Here is a 27,123-nt window from a genome sequence, read left to right on the forward strand (position 1 = left end):
GCTGACTCTCTCATTTTGCATCTAGTTAAACATACAAGTGATATGTATGAGACGATTCAGACGCTACCAGCAACCACCGTTGCATGCTCTGCGTAGCAGCAATAGCATGCGGGCTAGTTTTTAGCAACGTGGGCATAGTTTGTAGCGGCTGTCGGCTGCAGTAGGGTGTTTTTTTATTGCTTCTTCCTCTACGCAAGTGATATCAGCGCGCTGTCCCGCATTAAAAAGTTGTCCAGGCAAAACGTGATGCTTAGAGCAAAATGAAACGATTCCTCGAGGTGAATAAAATTACTCGGATCAGTTTTTAAACTCGAGTTACTCGAGTTGCTCGAGTATTCGTTTCAGCTCTAATATATATATATTAGGGCTGTCAAACGATTAACATTTTTAATCGAGTTAATTACAGCTTAAAAATTAATTAATCGTAATTAATCGTAATTCAAACCATCTATAAAATATGCCATATTTTTCTGTAAATTATTGTTGGAATGGAAAGATAAGACACAAGATGGACATATACATTCAACATACGGTACATAAGGACTGTATTTATTTATTATAACAATAAATCAACAAGATCACATTAACATTAACATTCTGTTAAAGCGATCCATGGATAGAAAGACTTGTAGTTCTTAAAAGAAAAATGTTAGTACAAGTTAGATAAATTTTGTATCAAAACCCCTCCTAATGTTTTCGTTTTAATAAAATTTGTAAAATTTTCAATCAAAAAAATAAACTAGTAGCCCGCCATTGTTGATGTCAATAATTACTTACACAATGCTCATGGGTGCTGAAGCCTATAAAATCAGTCGCACCCAAGCGCCAGCAGAGGGCGGCAAAAATCCATAAAACACAATTAACAAGTGGGCATTACACCCTACTGTCATTTAAATCTCTCTGAGCGGGACATGTACGTTAATTGCGTCAAATATTTTAACGTGATTAATTAAAAAAATTAATTACCGCCCGTTAACGTGATAATTTTGACAGCCCTAATATATATATATATATATATATATATATATATATATATATATAATCGGTTATCGTATAGGTATAGGAGCAGGAAGTTATCAATATCGGTATCGGTTTCAAAAAATGGATATCGCGCACCCTCAGTGAAATCCATAAATGTTTTTGGTAGATTTTTGCAAATGAAAATTAGTGTTGACAAACAACATTTTTTTTTGCTCCCGATACCAATCCCAAAGGTATCGGCCATTGCCGACACTGTACCGATACCACATTTTTGGAAAATATACAGTAAATAAAAATAAATAAATAATAAACCACGAAGGAAATAAACAGTAAATATTCACTTATTTTTCTTAACCTTATTAATTTGAATTATATAATTTTAAAATTCACCCAAAATATTGGGGAACTAATTTTTCCCATTTTTTTTTTTTTTTTCCCACATTGTTTTTAGTTCTTTTGCTCATTTCCACAAGTCAAGCTCAGAATAATAGAAAATAGATATAGTAAACTGGTAGATAAACTGGTAGTCTAGGTGGTGTTCGTGGTATTTATTTTTTTTTTTCATAGCGGCTTAAGTATAACACCATTTACCATTTACCATTCATGGCATTTCCATTCATTCCAATGCCAAAAGATAATTAGAGTCGCAAAGGTTTTGACTTGCAAGCCTGAAAACGGAAGAAACACTCATAAGTCAATGCAGAATGTGGTTGAAATGAACTGAATTGAGTAATCATTTTTACTGCCTTACAGCGAGGCCTGTGGTGTACATTTCCACTTGAGTCGAAGTATATTTTCAATGTTTCATAGGCCTATAAAAGGCTACGAGGCTTTTGCAGTTGCTTCCAAGAAAAAGAGGCCATGTCTTTAAATGGCTTTTTACCCACATTTGTGCAGGCCTCTGGGACGCACAGTAAAATCGGATCATGGAATTCTGGAATATTTGTGGTTCATCTCCACTCGAAAACAAATGATGGATTATCTTTAAAAGTTTATAGCTGTGCTGAGCAGTACTGATCGTGTTTCGGCGCCACTGACGGAGATAGACGGTTGAACGAGGAGGTCGGTAGCGAATTTTTACATTACATTTTTAAGAGCTGTTTCTTGTAGCGCTGTCAATGGAAGCCAATGAGGTGAAAAATCTAATTTGTTCATCCACAATTCAGTTTATCATTAGTGGACAGTGTTGTTTTTGGCAGCAGTTTTCATTTTCGTCTTAGTCTTTTGGATGATATTACTTATTAGCCTTAGTCATATTTTAGTCATCTCAAATGTGTTTGTCTTCATCTAGTTTTTGTTGACTAAAACTCGACTAATTTTGTCCTGTTTTATTTGACATTCACTAAAAATGTATTTGTAACATTTTTTAAAAATTACCCCCCCCCAAAAAAAAGAATAAAGTAGGGTTGTTCCGATCATGTTTTTTTGCTCCCGATACGATCCCGATCGTTTTAGTTTAAATATCTGCCGATCCCGATATATCCTGATCCGATTGCTTTTTTTTGCTCCCGATTCAATTCCAATCATTCCCGATAATTTTTCCCGATCATATACATTTTGGCAATGCATTAAAAAAAAAATGAATAAAACTGGGACGAATATATACATTCAACATACTGTACATAAGTACTGTATTCGTTTATTAACACAATAAATCCTCAAGATGGCATTTACATTATTAACATTCTTTCAGTGAGAGGGATCCACAGATAGAAAGACTTGTAATTCTTAAAGGATAAATGTGACTTTGTATATTGTGACTAAATATTGCCATCTAGTGTATTTGTTGAGCTTTCAGTAAATGATACTACAGCCATTTAGCTTCTGCCCAAATGCATGATGGGAAGTGCAACAATGACTGTGCATAGTGCTACCAATTGATATATCTTCTCTGCGTTGGGAAATAACATAGGGTGTTAAGAAAAAGATCAATTACTACCTTGATTCAGATTCAGATTCAGATTCAGAATATTTATTGTCATTGTTACAAAAAAAGCACAACGAAACTTTGTTTGGAGCATCCATCCAGCTCATACAGCTAAGTTGGTAAAGTGCAAAGTGCAAACCCATAAAATAAATACCCATCAGTACCAAGTGTAAACACTGACACAGTTTTGGACATATGTACAGCAAAGATTCAACAGCAGCATGAGGTCGTGTCAGTGCTAAAGAGCAGAGCAAAAATATACCAGTTGAAAACAGGCTTCCCCACATTGCTTCCCACCATATTTCTAATCGTAGGGAGAGGGATTGTAAGGCTATAGCCAGTTAAAAAAAGGCTCCAAAGGCTGCCAAAATTCACTCGACTCATTTTACGCTGCCTTTTTGCTCTCTTTTTAGGTAAAAGGGCACCATCACAGATTGCGCGACAATGCGTGAGTGGGTTGTGCAGCACATGCATTAATTGCGTTAAATATTTTAACGTGATACATTTTTTACAAAATTAATTTCCGCCGTTATCGGGATAAACTTGATAACCCCTAAACTAAAGACTCTGGATGAGTGTAACATATTATGTCTGTAATGTTAAATACAATTAGAAAACGATTTAATAAAAAAATATACTGTATATATTAGGGCTGTCAAAATTATCGCGTTAACGGGCGTTAATTAATTTTTTAAATTAATCACGTTAAAATATTTGACGCAATTAACGCACCCGCTGGCATATTGCCTCAAACATTACAATGAGGCCGTTTATGGACATTTAAAAGTGAAGAGAATGCCACCGGCCGCTTGGGGGCAGCGCCGTTCCATACTCATGTTATGTCTTCTAAACGTGGGAGAATTAGTAATTGTGAGACATTTATGCTGTATTCACAATGCAACGCAAATTGCTATTTGTGCTTCACACAAATTTCGGTAAGTTTTCTTTCTTTTGGTGGCAATTATGTGTCTCTTGTTTTATTTTGGGTAAGATATGTACAGATACAGTGGGGAGAACAAGTATTTGATACACTGCCAATGGGTTTTGGCAGTGTATCAAATACTTGTTCTCCCCCCTGTATATGTTATACAGTAAAGGCGAGTGGACACAGGCGCGCCGTTTATTGGCATAAGCTTCTCCTTCACAACAAACACAAGTATCGTTTAGTGAAAGCACAGCAAAAATAATATTCCTATCTCTCAAAAAATATATATAATGTTCTCAAAAAGAAAAGCACTTTAGTCTATAGTAATGAGGCCCTATTCTGACACACAGTTAAACAACAATGCTAAATAAACTGGCATTCCATATCAATTTAGCTATGCAAAATACACGTAAAACTTTTCACTCTATTTTTATTATTGTTATTTTTAGTCTTATTATTATTATATTAACTCTACTTTTGATTGAAAATTTTACAAATTTTATTAAAACGAAAACATGAAGAGGGGTTTTAATATAAAATTACTATAACTTGTAACTATAACATTTATCGTTTAAGAACTACAAGTCTTTCTATCCGTGGATCACTTTAACAGAAAGAATGTTAATAATGCCATTTGTGGATTTATTGTTACAATAAACAAATACAGTACTGATGTACAGTATGTTGTATGTATACATCCGTCATGTGTCTTATCTTTCCATTCCAACAATAATTTACATAAAAATATGGCATATTTTAGAGATGGTTTGAATTGCGATTAATTACGATTAATTAATTTTTAAGCTGTAATTAACTCGATTAAAAATTTTAATCGTTTGACAGCCCTAATTATATTATATTAAATTATATATTATATTTTTATTTTATTTACTTTTGGTCCGTGAAGAATCCAGAAAGGGTTATTTGATTGTAGCTTTCTGAAAAACAATACATTTTTACATTTAGGCACTTCTGCAATCGTCACACTTTTTCTGTTACAAACTGACCCTGGCCCCTCATCAGAAAGGGGGGAAAGTAATCTGGCCCTCACAGGAAAAGTTTTGGGACCCCTGGTTTATCTGAATTTTTTTTTTTTTTTTTTTTTTTTTTTTTAATGTGAAAGTGGTTCGCCCACCTGGTGACTAATTTGAGGAAATGCAGCGTATTGAAAATTGCTTAAATTGAAATGCATGTCAAATAAACATATGTGAAGCAGGTATCTTGTGGAATCAGATGCATTTTCAATCAGCAATTACAGAAAACATCTTGCTAATCAGACTCAATAAAGTCAACCTGAAGAACAGAGTGATTTCTTGTTATGTGTGCCAAGCTTTATTTTCTCCTGATCTGTTTTGGTATGCATTTGAAATGACTATCCACATTAGCTGGAAACCAAATCTTTACTATACAAGTACTGTTAAAATTGAGTCGGTTGAAATTGTCAAAAACAAAACAAAAACAGTTAATATTATTTTAATGTTATTGGGTTCCTGACACTTGTTGTGGTTCGACACAAAACCATTAAACTCTGACGTGGTACAAGGTTTTCTCCAACGTTTGTTTTGGTTTTATTGATATATTTTCCTAAGATATTTCCTTGATATATTTTCCTAAGAGTTCAACTGTATGAGCTCTTTGTTGTCTTATGAAAAGTGTGCCACCTACAAGTGAAAAGTGCAGGACTGTGTATCCTTTTCATATGTCTCTACTGCCCCAATGTGTTGGAAAGATGCATTGCAAGCTTGTTGACACCGATAGCCTGATGCAAAATTGTCCATTCGCCTGATTTTGAAGCAGGTAGCGTGGAATTTAGTTCCCAATAAATAATGTGAACAGTTTTCCCTTTGTTTTTAACCTGTATATGCCCTGAGATTGAGCAATTCGGGGTGTTTAAGACCAAAGTTGTGACCATGAACAAGACAGAAAATAGATGATGGATATTACCAGGGGTGTCACTATACCGAATACAATACTAGGGCACAGCGGGGCACTGACGAGTATTTTTTTTTTTTTTTAAGCTCTTATTAGTATGATAAAAAGTTTTTTAAAAAAATAGTGCTTTAAACTATATATAATCGAACCAAAATACAAGTTTGTGTAAAAAAGTGACATGTTTTTGTTGTTGTTTGTTTTTGTTTTTCAGTATTTAAAATCAAAATTGGGACCTCCCTTTTTTATAGTCAGTTCACTTCTTCTAATGCTCATCAACTTCCATCTCTCCTTCACCTCTTCCTACACACGTTGTCTGGACAGAAATGAGGATATACAGTGGGGCAAATAAGTATTTAGTAAACCACCAATTGTGCAAGTTCTCCTACTTGAAAAGATTAAGGAAATCACATTGTTTGATTTTTAAAGAATTTATTTCCAAATTAGAGTGGAAAATAAGTGTTTGGTCACTTACAAACAAGCAAGATTTCTGGCTGTCAGAGAGGTCTAACTTCTTCTAAAGAGGTCTAACGAGGCTCCACTCGTTACCTGTATTAAGGGCACCTGTTTTAACTCATTGTCGGTATAAAAGAAACCTGTCCACAACCTCAATCAGTCACACTCCAAACTCCACTATGGCCAAGACCAAAGAGCTGTCAAAGGACACCAGAGACAAAGTTGTAGACCTGCACCAGGCTGGGAAGACTGAATCTGTAATATGTAAAACGCTTAGTGTAAAGAAATCAACTGTGGGAGCAATTATTAGAAAATGGAAAACGTACAAGACCACTAATAATCTCCCTCTATCTGGGTTTCCATGCAAGATCTCACCCCGTGGCGTCAAAATGATAACAAGAACGGTGAGAAAAAATCCCAGAACCACACGGGGGTACCTAGTGAATGGGACCGTTTTTCTGCAAAGGGACCAGGACGACTGATCTGTGTAAAGGAAATAATGAATGGGGCCATGTATGGAGAGATTTTGAGTGAAAATTTCCTTCCATCAGCAAGGTCATTGAAGATGAGACGTGGCTGGGTCTTTCAGCATGACAATGATCCCAAACACACAGCCAGGGCAACAAAGGAGTGGCTTCGTAAGAAGCATTTCAAGGTCCTGGAGTGGCCTATCCAGTCTCCAGATCTCAACCCCATAGAAAATCTGTGGAGGGAGTTGAAAGTCCGTGTTGCCCAACGACAGCCCCAAAACATCACTGCTCTAGAGGGGAGCTGCATGGAGGAATGGGCCAAAATACCAGCAACAGTGTGTGAAAAGCTTGTGAAGCAAGCTGGAGAAACTCCATACAGGACTTGAATTAGAGTCAGTTATAAGTCATCGTACGAGTAAAACAGTAAAACATCGCCTTTTTTTTTTTTTTTTTTTAATGGATGGGCCATGTTTTAAAACTTTGTACATAACTACATCACCAAAACACGGAAATCCTGCACATCAGTACAGCGCAGTGGCTCCGCCCAGGGGATACTACATTGGCAAGACACCGGCGGGCGTACCATATTCAATGGATGACGATCTTGGCAAAAAGTATAGCTGTCCTAAGCAGCCTGATTTAGAATTCCTCTCAAAAATAATGGGAATTGGGGAATGAAAAAACACTCATTTTCAACTTAATATTATATATATTCTTGTAAGTTAATTTTATTTCTGACACTGTGTTTCCGGGGTCATCAACATGTTGTGCCCCCTCCTGCCCCAAAAGTCAAACTCAGCCTATGCTTAAAGGTTGGTGGGGACAATTTGAGCATCCTGAAAAGTTGGTAGTGTTATGTCCCTACCGTGCCAATGCAAACCTTCGCCCTTGAAGAAATCTAATTCAATTCCCGGGGCCAGGCAAAGATGCAACCATGACGATGCGCGTGATTTCAAAATGCGACCTATTATGTCATTTAGATGTCATTCCCTATAAGTAGCTGTGGGGGACAGCTATGATGTCTTATGATGTATTTTAACCAACTTTATAGTGCGCAATTGTCTTTCTGACTTAGACTCTGACCAGCCATTAGCCATTATTACAGTAATTCCCAAAGTCTTTATTCATTTAGTCAAGCTAACATACTTTTATGAGTTACGGGGTATTATTAACGGACACCTGTTGCCTAAATACATAGAAGACACAAATATAAAAGTAACATTCTTCTATGAATGAAGACTGTTGACATGTTGTGCAATTAACGGCACACTCTTTTAACCGTTATTTTTTATTTAGTATTTGAATGTTCCCTATTTGACCGTTATTAAAGCCAAGCTGTGGCAATCACGACGTCGCGTCCCCACGCAAGATGGCGCAGCCACGCCGGGTCCGGCTCACCTCGTTGCCCTGTGACGTTCACTCTCCCGCGGTCACCAAGACCTCCTTCAACCTGAGGACGTCGACAGACAGCGGTTGTGCTCCCGGACCTGTTGCGGAGGGTGGGTCGGGTTCGGTTCGCCTCGTTGTGGACTTGTTTGAGCCGGACCAACACAGATTTAATGAGTTTATTTACACTCAACTGCTGGAAAAGGCAAAGGTAAAGCGCCAAAGTTTGGAACGTGGTAAAAAAAAAAAAAAGATATGGAAACTAAATGGGTTGTTTTTTTTTCGGTCATTTTGTTCTTTAGGACGTTTGTCGCCTTGCAATCGAGACGTTACTTCCTGATTCATTGATTAATCATGCCCTGCAAACCTCAACTGCCCAACCAAACCACTTACCCGGTCCATAGGCGGAGTTCGACTTTTGTGGGAGGTGGGTAGAGTAGCCAAAAATGTTAGTCAAGAAAGAGTAGTTACTTCAAAATAATATTAGAAAAGTAAAATTAGTTGTCATAGGCGGAGTTTGACTTTTGGGGCAGAGGGGCACAACATGTTGATGACCCCGAAACGCAGCGACAGCAATAAAATTAAACTGTATAGAATATTTATAATAAAAAGTTGACAATGAGTGTTTTTTTGTTCCCCATCATTCTTGAGGGGAATTCCAAATCAGGCTGCTTACTTTTTGCCAAGATCGTCATCCACTGAATATGGTACACGGTGTCGTGCCAATGTAGTTACCCCAGTCACAAATTGTATCCCCTGGGTGGAACCAAATGGTGGTAGATTTGTGTCTTTGTTATTCAATCCAAAAAAAAGTTGTTTCAATAAAAAAAAGTTGGCTTCAATCAAAATATATATTTTCAAACCAAAAAAATAAAGTCGCTTAAATCAACAACAAAAAAAAAAGTGAATGCAAAAATAAATTTAAAACTAAAACTCCCCCAAAAAATTTATGTGAAAGCAATTTTTCTTTGATTTAATTTTTTTTTTTTTTTTTTGGGGGGGGGGGGGGGTTGAAGTTGTTGATTTGTGTTTGGGCCACATTTTGGCTAGGCCATTTTTGTCTTTATTATTCAATTAAAAAAAAAAGAAATAAATTGCTTAAAAAAATATTTTCAAAAAGAAAAGTCAATCAAAAAAAAGAACAATTTCAATAATGGAAAATGTTTTTGAATGGGGAAAAAATATTTGAGATTGAAAATTTTCATTTGAACACTTGATTGAAGCAATCATTTTTTTGTTTGGGCCATATTATGGGTAGGACATTTGTGTCTAAATAATTTAATCCTAAAAAGAGCTGCTTCAATCAAAAAAATATATATATATGTATTTTCAATCAAAGAAAAAAATCATTTGAAAAATAAAATTGCCCTCCCCTAATTTTTTTGTGAAAGTTATATGCAAAGCAAATGACCGTCTACGTTGCTAGTTTTGTAAATCTTTAAGAGAAAGGAAAAAGTTAATGAGATTCATTTTATTTGGGAGGTTCAGAGCATTTTACATGTTAGTGTGCATTTTGGACTTATTTTTGTTGATTTTTGTTAGTTATTCATGATAATTGGAAAAAAAAGTCAATGTATCAATTTCACTCTGCATTTGTACTTATTTTTTGTTTATATATGTTACTCATATCTTTTTCTATTTTTAAAGTCAATCTTTACCTTCAGTTTTAATGTAGCGAACCTATTTACAATTCTCATAGCAAATCGCTCACACATTACGCCACAAACTTTAGCTGTAAACTTCATTACAAATGTTTACACAAACATACATATATAAGCTGAAACAACTTACAGCCCTATGTGGGCCAAACCAGAGCACAGCTATTCTTTATCCCTGTCGGACATCGGAATATGCCTCTCAATCATACAAGGCAACAGTCCAGCCAGACCTGAAACTGCCACCAGAGGGCAGTGTATCCTCCATCATTAAACAAAATACAATACTTTTGGACTTTTTTAATAGTTTTCTTGAGATTTACTTAAAAGGTTCATTCCGATTTACGCGGAAATTCGGGTTACCTCGCAAGCGGAGGAACGGAACTCGTTGGTAACTGTAAATGTGGTTAAAGTTGTCAGGCAAACATGCAAAGAAAAAAAAATGTAGAACTCCATGTTAAAAATACACACAGGTTGGAGCAAACAAAGTACAATTAAAATTTTTAGTTTATGAAAATACAGCACAGTCTTGGTGAAAGCGACAAAAAATGTAGGCCATTATGATGCTTCAAAACAACAATGAAAGATTTGAAAGTATATGTATTATATATAATATACAGTACACAGATTACTACTGTATGATATGTATCGTTGGATGGAAATTACATTTAACATTTAATAACTAACGGAAGCAGTTTGACAACATGCAATTTGTCCAAACATTTCCAATTTGAGTACTAATGTAATCTGACCTGCTTGCAACTGTGCCACTCATAACTTTTTGTATTTTTCCAAGAAAAAAGATGAAGTCCAAACTAGCCCCAAATCTGAAGCTAAGGACAAAAGGGAGAACGAGCTTATGGCTGACATCGTGAGGAAGATGGAGGAAAAATATGTGAGTCACCGTCACTCTACTCCTATTTTTTTTTTTTTTTGTATGTTTTGTTTTTTTTCTTAAGAAAAATTTCTTTCTTGCAGGCGGTAAAGAAAAAGCAGGACCGCCTTCAGGACTTGATCGATATGGGTTATGGTTACGATGACGAGGATTCCTTTATTGACAACTCTGAGGCTGTGAGTACAAAGCAAATAGAAAGTAGGAAACTAATACGCATTTTTCTGTGTTTGAATTAGAGCTGTGTGGCGGGGGGAATGGCGATTTAATACTATGTTGTTTCCACAGTACGATGAGTTTGTGCCATCCTCCCTCACCACCGAATATGGAGGCTTCTACATCAACACCGGCCTGCTGCAATTCCGACAGACTTCTGAAAATGAATTGGACAACGACAGACCCGAGAACTCCGAGGTAGGTCGAAAATCTTTCCGCTTCACGCATAGATTCGTCATTTTTGGAGGACAACGAAGTGAGTCCTTCACCAGTAAAGGGAGAGGGAATTCTGGGTTGAGTTACGATGTTCTCGACCTATGACATTTCAACTTTGCAACGCTCGTGTCTTGTCTGCCATTAAGTTCCCTGCACCATAGTTTGTGCTTTAGCTAATGCATAGTGCAGTTGGGGACCTGGCAGCCACTGTAATTGAATGGTAGGTGGGTCCCACACTCTTGTACTGGTGCACGATAATTATTTGTCCGATAATTAGCGGTCCGATAATAGGAATTATGACGTCATCCCGATAAATCCAATAACATTATTAATAGGACCGATAATATGTACTGTGCTGGCTTTACAGTTTACCCACTAGTATGGGAAATCAGTTGACCATTTACGGGGCATTGCTGCCACCTGCTGGTCAGAATAATTCTCTACATCTATTCTTTGTTACAGTAGTTTGGTTCATTCACTTACACATTGCCGTGTCTAGCGATAGCATTGACAATCGTGAATGCTTTCTGTTACGTTTCCGCCTCGGAAATATATGTAAGTATTTTATGTTTACTATAACATATGGATGTGCAAAATCTGTTTACTTCTGTGGTCAAGGGTGATATGTACAGAACTTCATAAGTTGTTGACTTGTTGTGTAATAGAAGCCAGCCAATGCTTTAGTAGCTCAAGCTAGTGTGCTATGCTATACATACAATAGTTGTGTATATAAGTCTATTGTGCAGTTTGTTGCATATTGAGTATTGAATATGTGTATTTTTCTGTTGTACTTTCACAATATTAAGACGAGTGTCTTCCCATAAAAGCAAAAAAAGACCAAGCCTTGTGGTTTATGGAAGTGCATTCATTCTTAGCTGGCTGTCGGGCAGTGCAGAAGTGAAACGCACTGTTTTGTTTTTGTCATTATGAAAAATCTGGTGAGATCAAAGGCAAATCTGTGTTGAATCCACCACTATTTTTTTTTCTTTTTTTTAAATTCCAGGTTTTCAAAAACTTAGGTTATACATTTTAAAAAATTACAGTGGGGAGAACAAGTAATTGATACACTGCCAATGGGAAAACGCATTGGCAGTGTATCAAATACTTGTTCTCCCCACTGTATATATTTATTATCGGTATCGGCTTTGAGGAGGAGGAAGTTATTGATGTCTGTATCGGTTTCAAAAAATGGATATCCGATAAATTACTTTTTTTTTTCCCCCTTCATTTTGAATCCTGCGGCTTATAGTCCAGTGCGGCTTATTTGTTGATTTATTTGGGTTAATAGGCAACACATCCCTCGTAGCATACATTGCGGCGCTACAGATGTAAATAACAATTAAAATTCAGGTTCTGTTCTGATTATTTATTCAGTTACTGTTCCAGTTGTTTCATTAATTGCTTGTAATGGCATTTGGTAACACTATATTTGACATGTATTTGTATTGAACCGTTTCATTAGTGCTGCTCGGTTCGGAATGGAGGCGTACCGAACGATTTTCTGACGTAATGTAACCCTTACTTTTTGAGGCTGTGAGTCGATCGGGTTACAGTTTCTTTGTGTAGATTATATTTACTCCGTCTTCTCTATTATAATGAGGACCAACACGGTAGGACAGTATAACCCAGAAACGTCAACGCCGCGACAACGTGGCCCTGCGAGAACGTAGTGAAACGCGTGCGTTAAAGTCAATCAGCCAATGCACACCAGTCGCAATGCGGCCGCGTGTTAGACGCGTCCCAGAAGCGGCTCAACACGACGCACGCGAAAAGAACTGCAGAATTAATTATTTGACACGAGACGCGACCCTCCTGCGTCAATACTACTACCGGTAGCTAGGATCGGGCAGACCGGAAGTCACTCGTGTAAAAATACGGTGGATCCGGTCGATTTTCAAACTAATATGCACTCGTAACCCACTTTTTGAGTCCATCAGATCTCTCGAGTGGTAGATCGGGGCACAGTTGACTTATCTCTCTTGATTTACTGCTGTCTTCTCTGCTATAATAATAACCAACATGGCCCCGTGTTCAATACAAAACCCTCCTACCACAACAAAACAAGTAGGAACTAATATTCACATAGGAACTAAAGTTATACAACATAAAATATACAATATAAATGAATACTACATCACATTTGTAAAATATAAACACATAATAAAATAAATAATAGCCCATTTAAATAAAATAAATTGAAATGAGCTAAAACACCTGTAATTAAATAATAAGAATAATACACAGCTCCTGCTTACACAATTAAATTTATTAATTTCTGTGTGGCGCTTTAACTTGAGAAAATCCACCAATAAAGCTTTTGAAATCCGTTCATAAGAAAAATAAAAATGATTCATTGAGGCATTTCATTTGTAAAATACATGTTAAAATATTTGTCATTGGGATTTCTTTACTCTTTAGCACAGGACTTCTTTTTTCTTCTTTCTTTCAGAAAGATAGCTGACCAATACGCGGGGTCTGAAAGGCAAATTGTTGTTGGATTATCTTCAAATACCCGCTACTTTTTGAGCAGAATTCTAGCTTTGTATAGGCTAATGTTCCTATCGTTGAAAGCACAAAGATGTGTAATAAACAACTAGCACATTTATATTTAGCATTTTGTTTTCTTACTGTACCGAAAATGAACCGAACCGTAACCTCAAAACCGAGGTACGTACCGAACTGAGATTTTTGTGTACCGTTACACCCCTAGTGGCGTGATATCCCACTATCATGGGTATTACAGAATACTTATGACAGATGTCATTAAGTGTCATCTGGCAAATTATGTTACTAACTCCATTTATGTCCAGCTCGGATCTTTTAGATCCATTCGCCAGATGACACTACTTGACATCGGTTATAAGCATTCATTAATGCTCATGACACTGTCATGTCGTAATTATGATTGTCTATTGACAGTCTTAAGGTGCCACTGTCAAATCAAGTGTTATCAAATACAATAACTAGCAATGAATGAAACAACTGGAACAGTAACTGAATAAATAATTGGCATAAAACATGAATTTTGACTTTATTTACATCTGCAGCGCTGCAGTGCATGCTAGGAGGCATGTTGGACTACAACAGTGTTTAGAGCAGGTGGCAGAAGAGGTTGACTGTCTCCCCCAAAGGAACAGTGATGGTCAAATGAAGCTTCTTGAAGCAATGAAGCTTTGAAGTCAATTGGTTCAAAGCTTCATGGTGGTTCATTTGGTCATATGACAGTCTTATGATGTCGCTGTCAAATAAAGTGTTACCGGTTAATATCTTTTGGTATAAATATCCCATAATACAGTGAGGACAGCTGCAGCTTATAGTCCAGTGCGGCTTATCTAGGAACAAACGTGGTTTTCGTGTCACATTTGGTGGGTGGTGGCTTAGAGTCAGCTGCGCTTTATAATGTAAAAATTACGGTAATCAGAAAAGTAACTAGATTACGTTTTTGAGGCCTAATCAGTAATTAATTACTTTTTCAAGTAATCTGTGACAACAATTCTCGTAATAGATAAAAATCTTGATTTTTGTGATTTTACAGAAACCTAAACTCAAAGAAGGACAAAAGCCGCCAAAGAAGAGGAGTAGAAAAGCCCAACAGGATAAGGACGATGTAGACATAAAGCCAAGGTGGGACTTGGAAGAATACTCCTGTGTCACATGTGCTTGAAAAATGCTGCGCTTCTCCTTCAGAGCGGATGACCATCTGACCAACAAGAAAAAGAAAAAAACAGCAGGCACTCTGAGCGTCACCAGCATGCTGAAGAAGTTCCGTCGAGAGAAGGAGCTGGAGCGGCAGAAAATGGAGCGAGCTCATCAGCACGTGACGCCGCCAGGTCCAGCGGATGCGGGTGGCGGCGGCTCGGGATTGGCCGACCCGCTGCTCAGTTTGATCGGCTCTACCAACGAGCAAGCGCTTCTCCAGGCCGCCAGCACGGTGGAGTTTGACATCGATTTGGACTGTTTGTTGGGTGTTGGTGACGACATCCCTTCACCGCAGTCTTTAATGGAGGCGACACTGCCAATTCTGAGTGAAACGGACCATCAGCTCCCGTCTGAAGTCTCCACCGATGCAGCAAAGCCTCCCAGCAGAGACGTGACCCAACCACAAAAAGCTCATTCAGAATCTAGGGAATCGCTACAGTGCGTCACGTTCCCTGAGGGACTCCCACCAACCCTAGAGGACAGCATTAAGTGTCTGATGCTGGTAAAGTCCATCTTTCTAACTCATTGGCTGCCATTGATGGCGTTAGAGATCCTAACAATTTGAACTGGGAGGGTGGCAGCGAATGAACAAACATTCATTCGCTGCCACCCTCCCAGTTCAAATTGATAGCATTAGGGATTTGCTTGTGAGAGAAATTAACATGGGTCCCAAGAAGGTTAGTGCAGGTGGTGAAAAAAGGTCAAGCTCTTACCCATAGACTTCACCATCAGTTGACGGGACACAGGACTGATTGGGAGGGGGCCTATTTTCAAAAACTTAAAATTCAAATATTTTCATATATACAGTGCCTTGCAAAAGTATTCGGCCCCCTTGAATCTTGCAACCTTTCGCCACATTTCAGGCTTCAAACATAAAGATATGAAATTTAATTTTTTTGTCAAGAATCAACAAGTGGGACACAATCGTGAAGTGGAACAACATTTATTGGATCATTTAAACCTTTTTTTAACAAATAAAAAACTGAAAAGTGGGGCGTGCAATATTATTCGGCCCCTTTACTTGCAGTGCAGCAAACTCACTCCAGAAGTTCAGTGAGGATCTCTGAATGATCCAATGTTGTCCTAAATGACCGATGATGATAAATAGAATCCACCTGTGTGTAATCAAGTCTCCGTATAAATGCACCTGCTCTGTGATAGTCTCAGGGTTCTGTTTAAAGTGCAGACAGCATTATGAAAACCAAGGAACACACCAGGCAGGTCCGAGATACTGTTGTGGAGAAGTTTAAAGCCGGATTTGTATACAAAAAGGTTTCCCAAGCTTTAAACATCTCAAAGAGCACTGTGCAAGCCATCATATTGAAATGGAAGGAGCATCAGACCACTGCAAATCTACCAAGACCCGGCCGTCCTTCCAAACTTTCTTCTCAAACAAGGAGAAAACTGATCAGAGATGCAGCCAAGAGGCCCATGATCACTCTGGATGAACTGCAGAGATCTACAGCTGAGGTGGGAGAGTCTGTCCATAGGACAACAATCAGTCGTACACTGCACAAATCTGGCCTTTATGGAAGAGTGGCAAGAAGAAAGCCATTTCTCAAAGATATCCATAAAAAGTCTCGTTTAAAGTTTGCCACAAGCCACCTGGGAGACACACCAAACATGTGGAAGAAGGTGCTCTGGTCAGATGAAACCAAAATTGAACTTTTTGGCCACAATGCAAAACGATATGTTTGGTGTAAAAGCAACACAGCTCATCACCCTGAACACACCATCCCCACTGTCAAACATGGTGGTGGCAGCATCATGGTTTGGGCCTGCTTTTCTTCAGCAGGGACAGGGAAGATGGTTAAAATTGACGGGAAGATGGATGCAGCCAAATACAGGAACATTCTGGAAGAAAACCTGTTGGTATCTGCACAAGACCTGAGACTGGGACGGAGATTTATCTTCCAACAGGACAATGATCCAAAACATAAAGCCAAATCTACAATGGAATGGTTCAAAAATAAACGTATCCAGGTGTTAGAATGGCCAAGTCAAAGCCTGTTGGTATCTGCACAAGACCTGAGGTTGCAAGGTTCAAGGGGGCCGAATACTTTTGCAAGGCACTGTATTTTCATTTTGCAGAATTTCCATAGATATGAACGTAAAACAGTATAGATTCTTGGTTAAAAGCAAAAACCGGGCAGTTATCATTCATTTTACGTAAATATTTGTAGCCGAAGTTACAGTATTATTTAATCCAACATAGCTGCTGTCACGGAACAAAGAGCTTTTTTAAGTCGAAAATTCTTGTAAATAAATGCTTAAATCACGCAATTTCTATAGATATGAATGTAAAACAGTCTACATTCTTGGTTAAAAGCAATAAACAGGCAGTTATCTTTCATTTTACTACGTAAATATTTCAAGCAAAAGTTACGATATTGTGTAATCCAACACGGCAGCAGTCACAAAACAAAGCTTTTTCAGTTGTAAATTCTTGTAAATAAATGCTTAAATCACGGAATTTCTGTACATATGAACGTAAAACAGTCTGGATTCTTGGTTAAAAGCAAAAATCGCGCATTTCACTTAAATATTTCAAGCCAAAGTTACAGTAATTTTATCCATTGATTTTTTTCACAACGTTTCAAAGTGCATCCATTGCGCTATTTTAATATGATGATTACCTTGAATCCTTGACCAAATCGCTCTTGAGATACTCCTGCCTTCCTGTCAGCAGTAAAACCTTCATCCTGTTTCCACCTAAATACGGCGTTAGAACGCAGCGTGTATTAGAGTTTATCACAGTGAAAGCCAACTCAATATTCTGCCTATCGTGGCCCATCTGTGGGAGCCGTCTTGTCAACTGATAGTGGAGTCTATGGCTTACCATTGAAATTAAGATGGAAATGATGGAATATGTCTACAATCTCGACGGTCCTCCTCTGACCTCTGTTCGCCAGTCTTTATAAGTTAAGGAGACTATTATTATTATCGTAACATCTGCAAGGAAGTCGCGAGTTTCGTTTTTAATCATCGGATAGGAGAGGAACGATAAAAAGAGCTACGATTGGACGCCAACATTAAGCAATTTGTTTCCGCAGGCAGCCAAGACCTCGGAGGGAGAGTCCAAACTCAAGTTTTTCACCCCAGAAATCAACTCTCTTTTGCTCGAGTGAGTCTCACACAACTTTGTCGAAGCACATGGTGTTAAGGTTTGATTCGGTGGAGCATTAGATCTGCCACAGTTAATCAATAAATACAGGGGTCCCCAAACTACGGCCCCCTGAACAAAAAAAATAATTTTTTTGTTTTTTTGTTTTTTTTTTAAATAGTGTTATTTATTTCCTGGCTTTTTTCTGTGAAGAACCCAGAGAGGGTTATTTGGTTATTATCGATTTAATTAATAGTGTTATTATATTATATAATATTATATTATATTATATTTAGGGCTGTCAAACAATTAAAATTTTTAATCGAGTTAATTACAGCTTAAAAATAATTAATCATTATTAATCGCAATTCAAACCAATTATATAATATGCCATATTTTTCTGTAAATTATTGTTGGAATGGAAAGATAAGACACAAGACGGATATATACATTCAACATACGGTACATAAGTACTGTATTAGTTTATTAGAACAATAAATCAACAAGATGGCATTAACATTCTCTTAAAGCGATCCATGGATAGAAAGACTTGTACTTCTTAAAAGATAAATGTTAGTACAAGCTATAGAATTTTTATATTAAAATCCCTCTTAATGTTTTCGTTTTATTAAAATTTGTAAAAATTTTCAATCAAAAAATAAACTAATAGCTCACCATTGTTGATGTCAACAATTACACCATGCTCACTCATTATGCTGAAAGCCATAAAATCAGTTGGACCCAAGCACCAGCAGAGGGCGCCAAACACCCAAAAACAAGTAACAAGCGAACATTACACTCTGCTGTCATTTTTAATCTGTTTGAGCGGGTCATGTGCGTTAATTGCGTCAAATATTTTAACGTGATTAATTTAAAAAATTAATTACCGCCCGTTAACGCGATAATTTTGACAGCCCTAATTATATTATATATTTTTTTTTTATTTTATTTACTTTTGTTCCGTGAAGAATCCAGAAAGGGTTATTTGATTGTGGCTTTCTGAAAAACAATACATTTTTACATTTAGGCACTCCTGCAATCCTTACACCTTTTCTGTTACAAACTGACCCTGGCCCCTCATCAGAGAAGGGAAAGGTTATGTGGCCCTAACAGGAAAAAGTTTGGGGACCCCTGGATTAATGGATCATTATTTTGATTGTCGATGTGTCGTTTAGACATTTTTGACCAAAAAATGGTCAACGTTCTCTTTTTTGAGGTTCAACTTAAATGATCTCTTATAGGGTTTTTTTTTTTTTACTTTTTTTTTTTCAATTAAAAAAATAGATGAATATTCCATTATTGTTCATTTTACTTATCTGCAATTTAAAAAAATTTATATATTTTTTGTTTTGTTTTGTTTTTTTTTTTTTGTTTTGTTTTTTTTTTTTTTTGTTAACATAAAAGCAACATTAGGTAACTTTTCACCCTTTACAGTGGTATGAAAAAGTATCTGAACTTTTTGGAATTTCTCACATGTCTGCATAAAATCACTGTCGAATGTGATCTGATCTTTGTCAAAATCACACAGATGTAAATACAGTGTCTGCTTTAACTAAAACCACCCAAACATTTATCGGTTTTCATATTTTAATGAGGATAGCATGTAAACATTGACAGAAAGGGGAAAAATAAGTAGGTGAACCCCCTGGCTAAGGAGACTTAAAGAGCAATTCAGACCAATTTTTACCAAACGATTTAAGTCAAGTGTGTGCCCAATCACTAATGAGTGGTTTAAAGCTGCCCTGCCCACTATAAAACACGCACCTGGTAAGAATTGTCTTGATGAGAAGCATTGTCCAGTGTGCGTCATGGCTCGGTAAAAGAGCTGTCTGAAGACCTGCGATTAGGGATTGTTGATTTGTATAAAGCTGGGAAAGGATGCAGAACCATCTCTAAAAATTAAAGAAGTTGTATAAAAATGGGGAGAGTTTGTCACAAGTCATTCCGGAATATCCTGACATCGCTACGAGAGCACTGAAAACCTTGCTAGAATTTCCAACATCATAGCTTTGTGAAGCGGGCTTCTCTACAATGAGACAACGTTACGGAGCAGACTGGACATAAGGAACACACTACGTGTCTCACTGTCTCCCATCACACCTAGATGAGACCATCTCGTCTCGGCGAAACAAGCTCAGGCCTCCCACTGATTCAGCAGGTGAGTTATGTTTTCCCTGCACTTAACATTTGTTTATAGCCCCGTCGTGTTATTTTATATTTGCTGTATTTTTCTGCCGCACATTGCCGGTCATGAAAAAAAGACCCAAATCACACTGGTCCGTGGTGCAAAAAAGGTACGGGGCCCTTGCCCTAAAGTGTCTGCTAAAGACATTCAGAAATCTCTGTGCAAAAATAAACTAAATATAAAACTATGGCCAAAAATGGTGTTCATGGGAGGACTCTCACGGAGGAAGCCACTGCTGTCTAAAAAAAAAAAAAAAAAAAAAACATCGTTGCTCGTTCAATATTAGCACAAAGGCACTTGGACACTCCACAGAGGTTTTGTTAAAATATTTTGTGGACTGATGAAACCAAAGTTGAATTGTTTGGGAGTAACACACAATGTCATGTGTGGAGGAACAATAAAACAGCTCACCAACATCAACACCTCATCCCAACTGCAAAGCATGGTGGAGGGAGCATCATAATTGGGGCTGTTTGCTACCTCGGGGCCTGGACAACTTGCAGTCATTAATGGAAGAATGAATTCAAAAGTTTCTCAGGATGTTTTGCAGGAAAACCCGAGGCGGTCTGTCAGATGGTTGAAGCTAAAAAGAGGATGGATGCTGCAACAAGACCATGATCCAAAACATAGAAGTAAATCAACTTCAGAATGGTTTCAGAAGAACAAAATACACGTTCTGGAATGGCCAATTTAAAGTCCAGACTTGAACCCCATTGAGATGCTGTGGCATGACCTAAAGGCAGCGGTTCATGCCAGACATCCCAGCAATCTGACTGAACTACAGCAGTTTTGTAGAGAAGAATGGGCTAAGATTAGTCCTGATCGATGTGCCAGACTGATCTTCAGCCACAGGAAGCATTTGGTTGAAGGTATTGCTGCCAAAGGGGGGGGGCACAAAATATTAAATGGGATGGTTCACTTACTTATTTTCCCCCTTCTGTCATTGTTTGCATACTATCCTCATTAAAATATGAAAACTTAAAAATGTTTGGGTGGTTTTCGCTGAAGCAGACAGTTTTTTTTTTTATCTGTGTGATTTTGACAAAGATCAGATCACATTTGATAGTGATTTTATGCAGAAATGTGAGAAATTCCAAAAGGTTCAGATACTTTTTCATACCATTGTATAAAATATACAGTGGGGAGAACAAGTATTTGATACACTGCCAATGGGAAAACCCATTGACAGTGTATCAAATACTTGTTCTCCCCACTGTATTTATAACATGTCATATGTCGACTCATAACTAGTTCAATGACACCTCTTTTATATCTTGATGTTATCTGTTTCACTTTCACCGACACTAATTAACTTTGATGAGGGTGGCAGGAATCCAGCCACACACACAAAAAAAAAAAAACTACAAATGTGCTGACTGCTTTACAGCATGCGTCACTTCCCCCTTTCCCCATTCATTATAAAGACAGAATTCGATGCTAACGTTTTTGCGCTAATTCTGCAAGGATGGCAGAGCAATAGAGAGTTTTGTCTGAGAAGGAAAAAGAAAGGGCGGCTACCAGGACTTTCCCAACCGAACTCTTCAGCGCTGACGAGTTCAGGTGGGGTGGGGGGATTTAGCCTCACTAAGCCACACAGTTGCTAACTGTCATATGCTATTGTTTAGCCACAACTAGATTCATTACCTTTTTACTTTTGATCCTTCACACAGCTGCTGGAAACAGAAATGTTGTTTAATCCATCTGCAGGCGACCATAATGATTTTACGACACTATGCAGGTGTGCGTTGGTCCTCCTGGGAAACGCAAAATACTACTGCTTTTGTCCACCGGCTTCGCTAAAATCGACTAAAACTGAAAAGATGCCAAGTGTTGCTTAAAAACACAAAAGGTTACAAATGTAATTAATTTTTTTTTTTTTTAAGGAAAACCAGCAAATATTTTTTTTAGACTTTAGAGTTACACTATTTAATTTTTCTTCAATTAGAAAATAAATGGGGGGTCTATAACTGTGTAGTTAATATCAGTGGCGCCTCCAGAAGTTTTTCATAGGGGTGGCCGATGAGGCCACTTAAAATCTTGGGGCGGCCAAAACTAAAAGCCATCATTTCAGGTTTTCATTATATTATTGCAGTAAAAAGTTCAGGGGAAAACTATCAGAAAGACTTAAGGACACGGCTACTGATATACTTTGGTGTATTGTGTAATATTTGATGTTGCTAATGATTTAATGTGCATAGTCCATAACTGTCCAGTCAACATTTTGAGTTCCACAACAATTCTGTTTTATTATGTTATGTATATATTGGGCATAAGGTGTACATTTAACTAGCTGTCAAACGATTAAAATTTTTAATCGAGTTAATCACAGCTTAAAAATTAATTAATCGTAATTAATCGCAGTTCAAACCATCTCTATAATATGCCATATTTTTCTGTAAATTATTGTTGGAATGGAAAGATAAGACGGATATATACATTCAACATACTGTACATAAGTACTGTATTCGTTTATTATAACAATAAATCTACAAGATGGAATTAACATTTTTAACATTCTTTCTGTGAAAGGGATCCATGGATAGAAAGACTTGTAATTCTTAAAGGATAAATGTGAGTTTGTATATTGTGACTAAATATTGCCATCTAGTGTATTTGTTGAGCTTTCAGTAAATGACACTGTAGCGACTTAACTGTTCTGCCCAAACGCATGGTGGTGCAACCATGACTGTGTGTGGTGGCTGTAAATGCTATATCTTCTCTGCGTTGGGTACACTACAGGGTGTTAAGAAAAAGATCAACTCCTGTCATTCTTCCCCACATCGCTTCCCACAATATTTATAGTTGCTGTGGGAGAGATGACAAAGCTTTTGCCAATAAAAAAAGCACGGCCCCAATGAATGCTTGTATCTACTCCACTCCGCCTCATATCTCCGTATATACGTAAAACGGCGCCATTGTAGGCTGTTTGCGGCAATGCGTGAATGAGTCGTACCGCGAGTGCGTTAATTGTGATAAATATTTTCACGTGATTAAAAATTGATTACTGCCCGTTAACGCGATAAATTTGACAGCCCTACATTTAACAAAACAAAATAAATGCATTCATTTCGGATGAAATGCATAACTGATGCTACAACTAACGATATACTGGCAAGCGGGGTGGCCAGTGGGGTGGCCAACCAATTCATTGGTGGCGCCACTAGTTAATATAAAAAACATTAAGAATATGTAAATTTCTACTTTTGGTGTTTTATTTTTTTAGTTAAACAGCAAATTTGCATTTTAAGAACGATATATTTTTTTTCTTTTTAGTATTTAAAACTGCTTTTGAAAAAACAATTTTATTTTTAAATCAAAATTTTGAGAAAAAAAAAAACAAGAATATGCTTGAATTCTGATATTTTAATTTTCATTTTAGTTGACGCACGATTTACTTTGGTGGGCCGAACAAAAAAATCTGGCAGGCTAGAGTTTGTTCTACTTCCTTCAAATTGCCCTCAGTTAGTGCATCAGAGGGCCAGACTGTTTTTTTAGTTTTGCCTTGAGGTACAAAAAGGTCAGTAATTACAATTGCACTCAGTTTTTATTAATGATTGCTCGTTTGCAAACTTTCTTCAACATAAGCATCGAGTATCAGTGTCGGGAGCACGGCGGCCAGTTACGCACCCGAGTGTACACGTACCTGTCGTCCTTCCTGCCCTGCAGCAAGGAGACGCTCCTGAAACGAGTCAAGAAACTCAAGCTCGCGGTGAGTACTTTGATTCATCCACTAGTATTCTGCAGGCATAAGAATGGGGGAGATTAAATCAACTCTTGTATCAGCCTCTAAATTTTGGGCGATTTTAAACATTGTTTTTTTTCTCCTTGGCATCCAGGAAAGTCTTTCAAATATGGAGGATCCCATGTGGAAGCTGAATGAAGCCATCCAGCGAGCCATGACAGAGCAGATTGCGCTTTTCAACCAAAAATGTCAAGAATATGAACACGCCAAAACCCTGCAGTGAGTTTGGTATTTATGAAAAATGCTTCTAAATTCACAACATCTGTTGCGTTTGCTCGTCAGGATAATGGAAGATGGGAGTGAGGTCAAGTGTGGTGGTCAAGGGAACGCGGTGGAGGAGAAGGTGACAAAAAGAGGCGCTGGGCCAAAGAAACTGTTCAAGTGGAACGAGAGGATCAGGTGATGAAGTGAAAATTGCTGCATTTAAATGGACAGACGACACGGTGTAAATGACCTTATTGTGAAAGACTGTTGCTCAAATATGTAGGCAGATGGCAGGTACACAGGTGCGGAGCTTTGGGGGGCGGGGGGGTGTAGGGCTGTCCCAAACGATTATTTTTCTCCCGATTTAGTTTTATTTAACGATCAGTCGACTGGTCGAATATATATATATATATATTTTTTTTTTTTACTATTTTTGCAGTTAAATTTTTGTTGATGACTATTAATTCACAAAAACACTTAAATTCTTTGTTAAAGTACAAATGAACACATAAATAACTAGCGATGCCGATCGATCGGGTCCGATCACGCCATTTTCAAAGTATCGGAATCGGCAAAAAAATATCGGCCATGCCTTTTTTTAATATATATATATTTTTTTTTTTATTGTTTTCTAATTATATTTAACGTTGCAGACATAATATGTTACACTCATCCAGAGTCTCTAGTTTAGGCTTAAGTTAGGGTTATCACATTTATCCCGATAATGGCGTTAATTAATTTTGTTAAAAATGTGTCACGTTAAAATATTTAACGCAATTAATGCATGTGCTGCACGACCCACTCACGCATTGTCGCGCTCAATCTGTAATGGCGCCGTTTTACCTGTATAGAGAGATAAAAGGCAGCGTAAAATGAGTAGAGTGAATTTTGGCAGCCTTTGGAGCCTTTTTTAAATTAGCAAAAGCCTTACAATCCCTCTCCCTATGATTAGAAATATCATGGGAAGCAATGTGGGGAAGCAAGGTGGCAACTGATCTTTTTCTTAATCCCTTATGTAATTTCCCAACGCAGAGAAGATATATAAATTGATAGCACTACGCACAGTCATGTTTCCACTTCCCATCATGCAGTTGGGCATGGCTACAGTATCATTTACTGAAAGCTCAACAAATACACTAGATGGCAATATTTAGTCACAATATACAAAGTCACAAGTCTTTCTATCCGTGGATCCCTCTCACAGAAAGAATGTTAATAATGTAAATGCCATCTTGAAGATTTATTGTCATAATAAACAAATACAGTACTTATGTACTGTATGTTGAATGTAAATATTCGTCCGAGTTTTATTCATTTTTTTCGTAATGCATTGCCAAAATGTATATGATCGGGAAAAATTATCGGGAATGATTGGAATTGAATCGGGAGCAAAAAAAAGCAATCGGATCGGGAAATATCGGGATTGGCAGATACTCAAACTAAAACTATCGGAATCGGATCGGGAGCAAAAAAACATGATTGGAACAACCCTATAAATAACAATAAGTCACAAAGAAACAATGAGGTCAAATGCTGATGTCATTAACTATATTACATTTCGTAAGCCTCTTGCATGCCAACTGTTAATACAGTAGCCCACATGAGGCAAAATGGGATGTACACATATATTAAACTAACAAAAATAGTCAATTGCCCTATAGAGCATAGTCTGGAGTTGTTGTTGTTTTTTTGTTTTTGTTTTTTTTTTAAATTGACAAAATCCTTATTTCTTCAAATCTCATTTCACCTCTAGGGAGGCGCTCCATCACGTTCTGAGAGAGAAAATTTCAGTTTTTCAAAGCAGAAATAAAGACAATCAGCATCTGGACAACTACCTCAAGATCTTGTTGATCAAGGACTTCAAACCTCTTTGGCCCAAAGGCTGGATGCAGACTAGGTATGCGGTGAGCGCTATCACTATTACCATTCATATATCACTATTACGTTCATACCATGTTTCATTCAAGTGTGTCCCTGCCTTTAGGGTGCTACTGGACGAGAGCAGGAGGTTATTGGGCCTCCAGCCGACGAATCCGTGAGTACTGCAAGCTTACGGTTGTTCTGACAGCCGCTTAATGAAGTTTTATGGCAAATATGAATAGGAGGAGGTCCAGACCAAAGAAGAAGCAGCTTTCGATCGTCGCTCCGTCCGTTTTGGATCAAAACACAAAATCGCTGCCGGTCAACGTAGGCCTTCCCCACGAGGCAGATTCAGCAAAGGAAGGCTCCAGCGCCTCGTATGTGACGACAGAGGGCAACGAAGTCATCATCTTGGATTCGGACTCATCACAGGTGCTCGATGAACTGGATCCAAGAGTTCCCACCCCGCCGGCGTCCGCTGTCGCCAAGTACAAAAGTTCCCCACATAACTGGAGGTCCAGCTCCTCGGTTTCACCGCAGGGTCCTCAGTGCAGCAGGCCTGTGTCGCAGGGTGCAGCCAAAACCGCTGCAAGATTAAATTGGTTCGGAAATGACGTTGGGTTCTGAAGTTCATTTTGAGATCTAGGTGAGTAAAGATGCTCATCGTTTTAATCACTCACATTGGATGTCACTTAACCCCCTTTTTTCCTTCACCCTCCTAGATGGAGTTTCTGTGGATATAGTTAGGAACTGCTGTTATTCATTTTGAAGCTTTGGTATGACTTAAAAAAAAAAATAATGCCCTTTTTTGTTTTTTTTTTTAATTTAAATATTAGATTAAAAAAATAAAGATACTGCATATATAAAATGTTCAGCTGTATTTGACTCTGTAGCTGTCAAAATGGATTGGACGTCCACAGGGGTTCATTTGTGCGGGATCCTACCGGAACAAGATCCGGCACCTCTTGATTTTGGCCTCCCTGTGTTCCGGGACTTATTTGGGCAGATCCGGCACCTCTCGTGTATAGAAAATAATAATGATATAAAATCTTTTTCAAAAAAAAAAAAAAAAAAAGAAAAATGTATAAAATAAGTAGGGCTGTCAAACGATTAAATTTTTTAATCGAGTTAATCACAGCTTAAAAATTAATTAATCGTAATTAATAGCAATTCAAACCATCTATAAAATATGCCATATTTTTCTCTAAATTATTGTTGGAATGGGAAGATAAGACACAAGGCGGATATATACATTCAACATACTGTACCTAAGTACT

At 37.6% G+C, this 27,123-nt stretch overlaps 1 protein-coding gene across 3 annotated transcripts; it reads left to right on the forward strand.

Annotated features, from left to right (window-relative positions):
- Positions 1 to 3,783: 3,783 nt before the first annotated feature.
- ubn1 (ubinuclein 1) lies at positions 3,784 to 26,682 on the forward strand. Of its 3 annotated transcripts, XM_057844024.1 has the most exons (15): positions 8,149 to 8,285; positions 8,377 to 8,501; positions 10,526 to 10,624; positions 10,708 to 10,800; positions 10,910 to 11,035; positions 14,589 to 14,677; positions 14,741 to 15,254; positions 17,806 to 17,876; positions 23,626 to 23,749; positions 23,877 to 24,001; positions 24,065 to 24,181; positions 25,740 to 25,883; positions 25,971 to 26,021; positions 26,089 to 26,492; positions 26,569 to 26,682. In XM_057844024.1, the coding sequence occupies exons 3-14, from the start codon at positions 10,589 to 10,591 to the stop codon at positions 26,471 to 26,473; spliced, it is 1,875 nt and encodes a 624-aa protein (XP_057700007.1). In that variant the 5' UTR covers positions 8,149 to 8,285; positions 8,377 to 8,501; positions 10,526 to 10,588; the 3' UTR covers positions 26,474 to 26,492; positions 26,569 to 26,682. The 3 variants fall into 3 exon arrangements, with proteins under 3 accessions (XP_057700006.1, XP_057700004.1, XP_057700007.1); XM_057844023.1 differs by lacking the exons at positions 8,149 to 8,285; positions 8,377 to 8,501 and adding an exon at positions 3,784 to 3,843; XM_057844021.1 differs by lacking the exon at positions 8,377 to 8,501 and having other exon boundaries at positions 8,037 to 8,285.
- Positions 26,683 to 27,123: the final 441 nt, after the last annotated feature.

The sequence above is a fragment of the Corythoichthys intestinalis genome, chromosome 8 (genome assembly GCF_030265065.1).
Source record: "Corythoichthys intestinalis isolate RoL2023-P3 chromosome 8, ASM3026506v1, whole genome shotgun sequence".
Taxonomy (NCBI): domain Eukaryota; kingdom Metazoa; phylum Chordata; class Actinopteri; order Syngnathiformes; family Syngnathidae; genus Corythoichthys; species Corythoichthys intestinalis.